The sequence below is a fragment of the Pinus tabuliformis genome, chromosome 1_2 (assembly GCF_031772625.1).
Source record: "Pinus tabuliformis cultivar Carrire ecotype Pingquan chromosome 1_2, CPIR1, whole genome shotgun sequence".
NCBI classification, from domain to species: Eukaryota; Viridiplantae; Streptophyta; class Pinopsida; order Pinales; family Pinaceae; genus Pinus; species Pinus tabuliformis.
The window spans coordinates 965,697,200-965,710,345 of record NC_142298.1 but is presented as its reverse complement, the minus strand read 5'-3'; the positions used below and the strand labels follow the sequence as shown (position 1 = coordinate 965,710,345).

At 35.3% G+C, this 13,146-nt stretch overlaps 1 protein-coding gene across 1 annotated transcript; it reads left to right on the top strand.

The window, feature by feature from the left end:
- The first annotated feature begins 11,808 nt into the window (after window positions 1–11,808).
- Window positions 11,809–12,645, top strand: LOC149209193 (uncharacterized). The gene has a single exon (XM_089398537.1). The coding sequence runs from the start codon at window positions 11,809–11,811 to the stop codon at window positions 12,643–12,645; it is 837 nt and encodes a 278-aa protein (XP_089254663.1).
- The last annotated feature ends 501 nt before the right edge of the window (window positions 12,646–13,146 follow it).

Genomic DNA, 13,146 nt, shown 5'->3' with positions numbered 1-13,146 from the left:
GCAAGGATACAGATCTGGCTCAACAAAGGATCCACAGCACCGATCTAACCCATGCAGATGCAGATCTGATTCAGATCTTCATCAAATTGCTTGAAGGAAAACACTACTGCATGCGGCTCAGGAAGACAACAAGCATCCAGGAGTTAAAAAAGGAAATACAGGGCCGCCATGGAATCACAGAACGATTACAAAACCTCATTTATTCAGGGTACAATCTGCAAGATAACAAAACCCTGCAGCATTATGGCATAGCTAATGATTCAACCATTAATCTAACCCTCCGACTGCGTGGCGGAAGCTCTGGAACCAGCTCTAAAAACGCAGGTTCCTTTCGGGATGCAGTAAAAGGAAAGGAAGAAAAAAGGAGAAGCAAAGCAACACCAACAACAGAATTGCCAGGACCCTACATCGTCGAGCAAAAGCCAGAATCACCAACTCTTCAGGTATCTATACCAGAGGTAATTAACCTATATATTGATTTATCAAATACTGCAGTCATATGTAGATTCAATGGATTCTGGCCAAAATCAGATGCCCTGCATCAATGGATCTACACAACATGGACATCTAACTGCGAAATTTACCTCTACCCTAAGGGGTTTTTCATAGTTAGTTTTGATACAGAACAGGAAAGAGACAGTATTATTAAACAGGGGCCATGGTTCTGGGGCAGTGCTGGCCTCTTCACAACCCCCTGGTTCTTCGGATTTGATGCTAATACAATGAAAGTCTCAACCATGCCTGTATGGGTGAGGCTTCACGGGCTCCCACTGCATTTCTGGCATCATAAAGTGCTAACCGCCATTGGGAATACTCTAGGGAAATTCCTAAAAATGGATGAAGACAGAGCAGTCAGGGGTATCTTTACATTCGCCAGAATATGCGTAGAAGTGGATCTGAGTCAGGGACTACCAGACCACATCACGCTAAATTTCAACAATACCCAATGGATACAACAGCTCGACTACGAAAACATAGCATTCCGGTGCAGGAACTGTTTGCAGACAGGGCATCTCCAAAATGAGTGTCCATCAGCTCGAAAGGACATTAGGAAAACTAAGAAACAACAAAAAAAACCCAAAGGCTGGCAAAACACAGAGCCATTGGAAGAAGAGGACATCAAGGAGGACCCTCCAGAGAACCACATGGAACCAGAACCTCAAATGGGACAGAAGCAAATTCAGGAAGCAAAAAACCTTTCTACTCATACGGGGTTGATCATTACAGATCTACATCAAGAGCTGCAAATGGAAGTTAGTGGCATAAAGAGAACCCATAGCTCGGAGGGCTCAGAATCAGACAAAGAACAACAAATGATCACCATGGGAAACCAGCTAGCTACAACTACACCCACAGCTGATTCGGGAGGATGGCGCCGGGTAGAGAAGAAGAAGGGAAGAAAAGAATAGGCTTGCTGGAACTTTTTTTATTTTATTTTTTCTGTTATTCTGTTGGATCCTGTCCTTACAGGATTATTCATCTGCTATTCAGTGTTATTTTCCTTGTTATGCTGCCTGTTATTACAGGATCAGCCATCTGCATATGCCTATGGCATCTACAAAATGTAATTTTATCAATTTATGAATAAAATTACGATTTTTTCCTAGGGGAAAAAAAAATAACAATAAAGACCAATTATTTATTATTTATGATAATTAATAACTATACAAATAATAGCAACTATATTCTTATATATTTATGATTATTATATTAATATTATTATAATAACATAAACTCATAATAATATTAGTATTATTAATTATTATTATTCTTAGGCTTTAGTATTTTTAATATTTATCTTAGGGTTTGTATACATTAGGTTAATTATTATCGGTATTTAGGATTATTAATAACTATATAGGATTATTAATAACTACATAAATATTAACATCCAGATTATGTATATATATTATTATATAAATATTATAATAATAATATAAACTCCTAATATATATTAATTAATAATAAGAATGGCTCATAATAATATTAGATTATCATTATATTATTAAAATAATATAATAATATAAAATTATAAAAAAAATAACAATTATATTGTATTATTATTATAATAATAAAATATAATAATAATAATAATAATATCTGATTATAATATTATAATATTATTATTATATTATAACAATATACAAATATAATAATAATTATAATAATAATAACAATAAAGACCAATTATTTATGATAATTAATAACTATACAAATAATAGCAACTATATTCTTATATATCTGTGATTATTATATGAATATTATTATAATAATATAAACTCATAATAATATTAGTATTATTAATTATTATTATTATTATTATTCTTAGGCTTTAGTATTTTTAATATTTATCTTAGGGTTTGTATACATTGGGTTTATAATATTAGTCCCTTTTGTTTATTATTACCTAAGGGTTTAATACTAAAATCCCAAGGGATTATGAACCAACGGGAATAATATTAAACAAAAAGGACTAATATTATAAACCCAAGGAACTAATAAACCCAACTCTTTAATATTATAAACCTAAGGAATTAGTGAACCCAACGGATAAATATTAAAAACTAAGGGATCAAGAAGCACAAGGAATTGATATTACAAACACAAGAGAAACATAAAGATGACCATGATTGATATTATAAACCCAAGTTAATAATAAACCCAAAGGATTAATACTAAAACCCCAAGGGATTATGAACTGAAGGAAATAATGTTAAACCCAAGGGACTAATATTATAAACCCAACATTGGTAAACCCTAATATAAATATTAGAAAGACTAAAATAAACATGGTTTATTTTCATGGTGAGAGAATCCTTGTCACAATGTGACATTCAACCATGGTTGGCCATGGTTGTCTATGATTGACAATGGTTGACCATGATCGATATTATAAACCTAACGGAATAATAAACCTCAAGGCATTGATATTATAAACCCAAGGAATAATAAAACTAAGTGATTAATACGAAAACCCCAAGGGATTATGAACCCAAGGGAATAATATTAAACCCATGGGACTAATATTATAAACCCAACATTTTTAAACCCAAATATAAACAGTACAAACACTAAAATGAACATGGTTTATTTTCATGGTGAGTCAATCTTTGTTAAAATGCAACATTCAACCAAGGGACTAATATTATAAAACCAACATTGGTAAACTCAAATATAAATACTACAAATATTAAAATAAACATGGTTTATTTTGACGATGAAACAATTCTTGTCACAATGCAACATTCAACCATGGTTGACGATGTTTGGCTATGATTGACAATGGTTTACCATGATTTAGATTATCAACCAAAGGGAATAATAAACCCAAGGGATTATGAACCCAAGGGAATAATATTAAACCAATGGGACTAATATTATAAACTTCACATCGAGTAAAGGCAAATATCAATAATACAAACAACAAAATAAACATAGTTTATTTTGATGGTGAGACAATCCTTGTCACAATGCAACATTCAAACATGGTTCACCATGTTTGGCTATGATTTATATTATAAACCTAAGGGAATAAAATAACCCAAATTTTGATATTATAAACCCAAATGAATAATAAACCGAATGGAGTAGTACTAAAACCCCAAGGGGACAATATTAAGCCCAAGGGACTAATATTACAAACCCAATATTCGTAAACCCAAATATAAATATTACAAACACTAAAATAAACATGTTTTGTTTTCATGGTGAGACAATCTTTGTCAAAATGTGACATTTAAGCATGGGACTAATATTATAAACCCAACATTGGCAAACCTAAATATAAATACTACAAACACTAAAATAAACATGGTTTATTTTGATGGTGAGACAATTCTTGTCACAATGCGACATTCAACCATGGTTGACCATGTTTGGCTATGATTGACAATGGTTTACAATGATTGATATTATAAACCAAAGGGAATAATAAACCCAAGGGATTATGAACCCAAGGGAATAATATTAAACCCAAGTGACTAATATTATAAATCCAACATTCGTAAAACCAAATATAAATATTACAATGTATAAAATAAACATGATTTATTTTCATGGTGAGACAATCCTTGTCACAATGTGACATTCAACCACGGTTGACCATGTTTGATATTATAAACCTTGTTGGAATAATAAACCCAAGGGATTGATATTAAAACCCAAATGAATAATAAACCCAAGGGATTAATACTAAAACCCCAAGGGATTATGAACCCAATGGAATAATATTAAACCCAAGGGCCTAATATTATAGACCCAACAATCGTAAACCCAAATGTAAATATTACAAAGACCAAAATAAACATGATTTATTTTCATGGTGAGACAATATTTGTCAAAATGGGACATTCAACCATGGGACTAATATGGTAAACCCAAATATAAATATTACAAACACTAAAATAAACATGGTTTATTTTCATGGTGAGACAATCTTTGTCAAAATGCGACATTCAACCATGGGACTAATATTATAAACCCAAATTTGGTAAACCCAAATATAAATACTACAAACACTAAAATAAACATGATTTATTTTGACGGTGAGACAATCCTTGTCACAATGCGAGATTCAACCATGGTTGACCATGATTGATATTATAAACCTAAGGGAATAATAAACCCAAGGGATTGATATTATAAACCCAAAGGAATAATAAAACTAAGGGATTAATACTAAAACCCCAAGGGATTATGAACCGAAGGGAATAATATTAAACCCATGGGACTAATATTATAAACCCAATATTGATAAACCCAAATATAAATACTACAAACACTAAAATAAACATGGTTTATTTTGATGGTGAGACAATCCTTGTCACAATGCAACATTCAAACATGGTTGACCATGGTTGGCTATGATTGACAATGGTTGACCATGATTGATATTATAAACCTAAGGGAATAGTAAACCCAACTTATTTACATTATAAACCCAAATGAATAATAAACCCAAGGGATTAATACTAAAATCCCAAGGGATTATGAACCCAAGGGAATAATATTAAGCCCAAGGGATTAATACTAAAACCCCAAGGGATTATGAACCCAAGGGAATAATATTAAGCCCAAGGGACTAATATTATAAACCCAACATTTGTAAACCCAAATATAAATATTACAAAGACTAAAATAGAAATGGTTTATTCAAGGTGAGACAATCATTGTGACAATGTGACATTCAACCATGGTTGACCATGATTGATATTATAAACATGAGGTAATAATAAACCCAAGGGATTGATATTATAAACCCAAATGAATAATAAACCCAAGGGATTAATACTAAAACCCCAAGGGATTATGAACCCAAGGGAATAATATTAAACCCAAGGGACTAATATTATAAACCCAACATTCGTAAACCCAAATATAAATATTACAAACACTAAAATAAACATCATTTATTTTCATGGTGAGACAATCCTTGTGACAATGTGACATTCAAGCATGGTTGACCATGGTTGGCTATGATTGACAATGGTTTACCATGATTGATATTATAAACCTAAGGGAATAATAAACCTAAGGGATCTATATTAAACCCTAGGATTTGAGAAAATATTTCTCAAATCTTGTGATGTTGGACCATGGATATGAATTGCCATGGTTGATGATGGTTGAAAATTGTTTATTTTCATATTGATACAATCTTTGTCACAATGCAATGTTGGACAAAGAGACCTATCTGATTAATAAACCCGAGCGATTAATATGAAAAACCCAAGGGAATAACATTAAACCTTATGATTAATATTAAATCCTAGGAACATAAACCCTAATATTAATAAACCTAAGGGATTAATATTATAAATGAAGGGGATTATAAACTAAAGAGATTAATATTAAACCCTAAGATTAATGTTATAAACCATAGGTTTAATATTAAACCCTAGGAATACAAACCCTATGATTAATATTAAAACCCTAGGATCAATATTATAAACCAAAGCGATTACTAAAAGCATTGGACTAATATTAAAAACCTGAGGGATTATAAACTAAAGGGAATAACATTAGACCCAACGATTAATATTAAACCCTAGGAATATAAACCCTAAGATTAATATTATAAACCTTAGGATTAATATTATAAACCTTAGGATTAATATTATAAACCCTATAAATAATATTATACCCTAGGAATATGGACCCTCAGATTAATAAACCCAAGGGACGTTAGACCATGGTTGATAATGGTTGACCATGGTTGATGATGGTTGACAATGGTGATTTTGATATTGAGACAATATTTGTGCCAATGTGACGTTGGACCATCATTGAACATGATTGACCATGGTTGACCATGATTAAGCATGATTTTTAGAGAATCTTTGTCACAATTCGACATTTGACCATGATTGAAGATGGTTGACCATGGTTTATTTTCATATTGACATAATCTTTGTTATAATGTGACATTGGACCATGTTTCACCATGAATGACCATGGTTGACGATGATTGACAATGGTTTAACACGGTTGATTTCATATTGAGACAATATTTGTCACAATGTAACATTGAAACATGGTCGACCATGGTTGACCATGATTATAAACCCAAGGGATTTATATTGAACCTTAGAATTAATATTATAAACCCTATTAATAATATTATACCATAGGAATATGGACCCTTAGATTAATAAATCGAAAGGATTAATATTATAAACCTAAGGGACTAATAAATACAATGGATTAATACTAAAAACCCAAGGGATTATAACCCAAGGGAATAATATTAAACCCAAGGGTTTAATATTATAAACCCAAGGTATATAAACCCTAAGATAAATATTAAAAACCCTAAAATAAACATGGTTGACTATCGTTGACAATGGTTGATTTTCATATTGACACAATCTTTGTCAATGCGATGTTGGACCATGATTGAACATGATTGATTTTCATATTGAGAAAATATTTGTCGCAATGTGATGTTGGACCATGGATGACCATGGTTGATTTTCATATTGAGACAATCTTTGTCCCAATGTGATGTTGTACCATGTTTGACCATGGTTTTCATAATGTGACATTGGACCAAGAGACCATCTTCGTCACAATGTGACCATGATTATTGACCATGGTTGACCATGATTAAGAATGGTTGATTTTCACATTGAGACATCTTTGTGACAATGGGATGTTGGACCATGGTTGATTTTCATATTGACCATGGTTGACCACGATTGACCATGATTGATTTTCATTTGAGACAATATTTGTCACAATGCGGCATTTGACCATGGTAGACCATGATTGAAGATGGTTGACATGGCTGATTTTCATATTGAGACAATAATTCTTATAATGTGATGTTGGACCATGTTTGACCATGAATGGCCATGGTTGACGATGATTAACCATGGTTGATTATCATATTGAGACAATCTTTAACACAATGTGATGTTGGACAAAGAGACAATCTTCGTCACAATGTGAACATGATTATTGACCATGGTTGACCATAGTTGACAATGATTGACCATGGTTGATTTTCACATTGAGACAATCTTCGTCAAAATGCGACGTTGAAACATGGTTGACCATGGTTGATTTTCATGTTGAGACAGTTCTTTCACAATGTGATGTTGGACCATGGCTGACCATGATTGATGATGGTTGATTTTCATATTGACCATGGTTGACCATGATTGACCATGGTTGAGCATAATTGACCATGATTGATTTTTATATACAATCTATGTGACAATGCGACATTTGAATAAATATTATAAACCCTAAAATAAACATGGTTGTCCATCGTTGACCATGGTTGATTTTCATATTCACATAATCTTTGTCACAATGCGACGTTGGACCATGGTTGGCCATGATTGATTTTCATATTGAGACAATATTTGTCACAATGCGACGTAGGACCATGGTTGATTTTCATATAGAGACAATCTTTGTCACAATGCAACATTGGACCATGGTTGACCATGAATGACCATGGTTGACCATGATAATATTATTTAATGTTATTAATATTAATAATTAACGTTAAAATTAATATTTATAAATATTAATAATATTAAAAGTAATATTAATATTCATATTCATATCAATTAATATTAATATTAAAATTAATATTTATAAATAAATGAGAGTACCTTTCGGATTAATCACATTATTAGGATTTGGTCGACATTTCGAACCAACTAATGTGGTTCATCCACATTAGTTGGTTCAAAATGTCGACCAAATCCTAATAATGTGATTAATCCGAAAGGCACTCTCATTTACAATATGGATCACAAAAGCCTAATATCTAACATTTATAAATAATATTAAAACTTAATATTAAAATTTTATTAATATTTAATGTTGTTAATGTTGATAGTATATTATATTAATTAATTAATTAATTAATATCAATAATACTAATAAATTAAAATAATAATAATAGATAAGATTGTAAATTTAAAAAAAATTAATATTATTTTTAATATTAAATGTTGCTGATATTATTTATAATAATAATGTTAATCTCATTAATAATTTTAATATTGTTAATTAAATCTTATGAATATTAATAATTAATAATTATAAATATTAATAAATAATATTAAAATCAACATTTATAAATATTAATAATGACTTACTTAACGCAGTTGAATCCCAAAAATGATATCTAATATAATGCACTGCGTAAATCCCCCATACTTAAATTCAAAAAGAGTCAAGGGATCTCTACTTGAATGGTTCATGAGGCACAATACTTGCTAAGGTTTTGCAAATGGGGTAGCAAGCTAAGTGGGCTTGATTGTGGGGAAAAACTCCACAGTTAAGCGCGCTTGAGCCAGAGGAGTTATGGGATGGGTGACCTCCTGGGAAGTCCTGGTTACCGGGTGCAAGCCCCAGAAGTGATGATTGATGCTATGTGATTCGTTCTCCACATTTCATTAGTTTCAATCCCACTTCTTCACCCCTGTGAGCATCACCCGATGCAATGAGTGCTAAGTGAACTATTCAAAAATCATGAGAAATTAGTCAGTTACGACTACCTCTCATGGAAATGGTCATACGTTTGAATGACTTACTTAACACAGTTGAATCCCAAAAATGATATCTAATATAATGCACTGCGTAAATCCCCCATACTTAAATTCAAAAAGAGTCAAGGGATCTCTACTTGAATGGTTCATGAGGCACAACACTTGCTAAGGTTTTGCAAATGGGGTAGCAAGCTAAGTGGGCTTGATTGTGGGGAAAAACTCCACAGTTAAGCGCGCTTGAGCCAGAGGAGTTCTGGGATGGGTGACCTCCTGGGAAGTCCTGGTTACCGGGTGCAAGCCCCGGAAGTGATGATTGATGCTATGTGATTCGTTCTCCACATTTCATTAGTTTCAATCCCACTTCTTCACCCCTGTGAGCATCACCCGATGCAATGAGTGCTAAGTGAACTATTCAAAAATCATGAGAAATTAGTCAGTTACGACTACCTCTCATGGAAATGGTCATACGTTTGAATGACTTACTTAACGCAGTTGAATCCCAAAAATGATATCTAATATAATGCACTGCGTAAATCCCCCATACTTAAATTCAAAAAGAGTCAAGGGATCTCTACTTGAATGGTTCATGAGGCACAATACTTGCTAAGGTTTTGCAAATGGGGTAGCAAGCTAAGTGGGCTTGATTGTGGGGAAAAACTCCACAGTTAAGCGCGCTTGAGCCAGAGGAGTTCTGGGATGGGTGACCTCCTGGGAAGTCCTGGTTACCGGGTGCAAGCCCCGGAAGTGATGATTGATGCTATGTGATTCGTTCTCCACATTTCATTAGTTTCAATCCCACTTCTTCACCCCTGTGAGCATCACCCGATGCAATGAGTGCTAAGTGAACTATTCAAAAATCATGAGAAATTAGTCAGTTACGACTACCTCTCATGGAAATGGTCATACGTTTGAATGACTTACTTAACGCAGTTGAATCCCAAAAATGATATCTAATATTAATAATATTAAAAGTGATATTGAGTCTGGTCTTGGAGGCGTGGCGGTTCGGCGGTTCAAGTCTCTAGGGTTTCGACATCCTCTGCAACGGCAGACCTCCCCAGAGATTTGCAGACCTGCCAGCTACAATAGCACTGCATTTATTCAAACCCAACAAAGCAGTTTAGGGATCTATGAATCCCCCCCAGGGGGAGGACGCAGCGCCTCCCCCAACGGTCGATGAAGAGTGGAAAAAGAACAAGGAAGGTGACAAACCAGAGGATCAGAATGCGAACAGCATGGATCTGAACCCGCAACAGGCAAAAAAGGATGACAAAGAACAACCCAAAGTCAGCTCGACCACATGCAAGCCAGTGGCAACAGAGCGTCCGAAAGTAGAACTTCCCAGTCACCGAATCAATGCTCAGATACAATATATGAGGGATCATGCGCTAATAGGCAAGTTCATAGGACTCTGGCCGACTGAGAAGGCGCTGCGTGGTTGGATAGCAGCGAAATGGAACCCAAAAGGACATATCACCCTGCAGCTAGGGCCTAAAGGGTTCTTCACAGCCATTTTTAACTGCTTAGAGGACCGGAACAGGGTTTTGGATGGAGGTCTGTATTTCTTCAATGCTGTCGGCCTGTATCTCAGAGGATGGGTAGAGTGATTCAACCCTGACAAAGAGGATCTCAGTTGGGCTCCAGTTTGGATTCAGCTCTATTCGCTTCCCATGGAGTATTGGGATGAAGCCTCTCTACAAGAAATTGGTAATGTTCTGGGCGAATTTATCAAAGTAGCAGAGGAAACAAAAATCCAAAGATACACCTCCTATGCAAGAATCTGCGTTTACATGCACCTCAACAAGGCGCTTCCGGATGCGGTAAGTTTATTCCATGATGATATTGAATGGGTTCAGTTGATTGACTATGAACATGTGCCGTTTAGATGCAGAAGATGTCACGCTCTAGGCCACTTATTTAGGGATTGTCCTTTAACTCAAAAACCCTCATCCCCAGCCGCCTCAGACAAGCCTGAATCTGATGGCTTTACCAAAGTAGCCAACCGCAGGAAAAACCACAAGAAAGCGGCTTCAAATCCCAAGATGCCTCAAGCCAGCTCTTCCAAGCCTTCCATGAGCAACAACTTTGAAGCATTAGCCCGAGAAATTGATCTCAACTCTGAAAATCCCGATCCCCCAGAGCGGGAGGCAAAGAAGGACAAACAATCAGCGCACACAGATTCCAAGTCGCTCCCAGAAGATCCAATGCCCAAAGATACCTTTTCCTCAGCCAAGCATAAGGTCCCAGCATGGAACATTCAAGGAATGGAGGTAGACAACATACATTCTGACTCAAGAATAGCAGCAGAAATAAATGTAGAACTAAATGAATCTCAGCACATGGAGGAGGATCCAGAAAGCATAGACATTGGGGAACTAGACATTCTGGGCCTAGAGCAGGCATGTAAAACAAAAAACTTTGACAAAATTCCAGATCAACAAGTAGAGAATCTAGAGGAGATCTTATCCCGGGCACAAAGGCAAAAATCTCTAGGTATTCAGACTGGCAGCCCTTGGGATGGAAGATTCATCACCAAAGATATCAAAAAACGTGGAAGAAAAACAGATCTTCAACGAACAATCAGAATAGGAGAAATGTTAGTGGAGTCAGGCAGGTACTCCAAGCTAACAAAGTATTATAACTCCCTCCACAGCTCTTCCCAATGAAGTTAATATCATGGAATATTAGAGGGCTCAATGGCCCAGGGAAAGGGAGACTACTCAAAAACATGATAATGCAAGAAAAACCACAAATCCTATTCCTGCAAGAAACAAAATGCAATTCAAGTGCTTTAGAAAGAATGGCAGCAAAAGCCTGGCTAGGAGGTCTCAACGTGGCAGTGGATGCAGATGGAGCGTCTGGAGGCCTAGCAGTCTTATGGGACGCTCAAACTATTATGCTCAACAACATCCATGCTAACAAGAATTTCATCCAAGCAATATTTCACATCATAGGGACCAATACATATGGGCATCTTACCAATGTGTATTTTCCCCAGGAGACCATGCACAAGATAGAAATCCTGAATACCCTCTCAGTAATCAACTCTGATAGGTTGCACCCTTTGTGGATTTCTGGGGGCGATTTCAACGTGATTACTAGGCTGGAAGAAAAGAGGGGAGGTAGGAACAGAGGGAACAAGGACGGGAATCACCTAAAGGATTTCATTCAGAACAATTGGCTTATTGACATGCCTTTCAACAACGGACTTTTTACCTGGAATAACAAAAGAGCGGGGCTGCAACAGGTTGCTTCTCGTCTGGATAGATTCTTATTATCAGACAACGCTATTCACTTAGGGGGAGATTTTGCTGCTTCCATCTTGCCGATCTCGGGATCAAATCACTGGCCAATCTCGCTACAATGGACTCGTCCTGGCAGCACTATCCGAAGACCATTTCGTTTTGAAGCTTTCTGGATGTCTCATCTGGACTTCAATAACTTAATCAACACGGAATGGAACAATTTCTCTCCTCTAGAAGGGACAAAGATGTTTCAGTTTCAACAGAAGCTTAAGCATCTCAAGGGCAAGATCAAACAATGGAATCATACTTCTTTTGGCAATATTTTCTGGGCTCAGAGTGCCCTCGATCAAGATATGAAATGCCTACAGCAAAGGATTATAATTGAAGGCTGATCAGATGACCTGTCAGAACAGGAAAAAATTCTTGAGTCGCAAATCTTAGAAAGGGAAAAACAGGAAGAAACGCTATGGAGGCAAAAATCAAGAATAAGATGGCTTAAGGATGGAGAAAAAAACACAAAAAATTTTCATAGTACCACCATCCAACATAGAATGAATAACAACATAACTCACATACAAAATGAGCAGGGGGCTAAGATGGAAACTCATGAAGAAATTGAAAGCGAATTTGTCAACTATTTCAAGTAGGCGCATCAAGAACCACACATAGACAGATCGCTCGCCATAGAAAAAATTACAAGGAATATTCTGAAATTAATTACAGAGGAGCATAACCAACTTCTTCTCAGACCTGTAGACTTACAGGAGGTTGAAGCGGTAGTTCGTCAATTGAAAGCTGGGAAGGTGCCTGGCCCGGATGGATTCACCTCGAACTTTTTCCACAACTTCTGGGAATTGATCAAAATGGAAGTATGGCAGGTTGTCGAGGAATCA

What these genes read in the sequence shown, in the direction of transcription:
- LOC149209193 (XM_089398537.1), top strand. Translation starts at nt 11,809, where the DNA reads ATGGCAGCAAAAGCCTGGCTAGGAGGTCTCAACGTGGCAGTGGATGCA.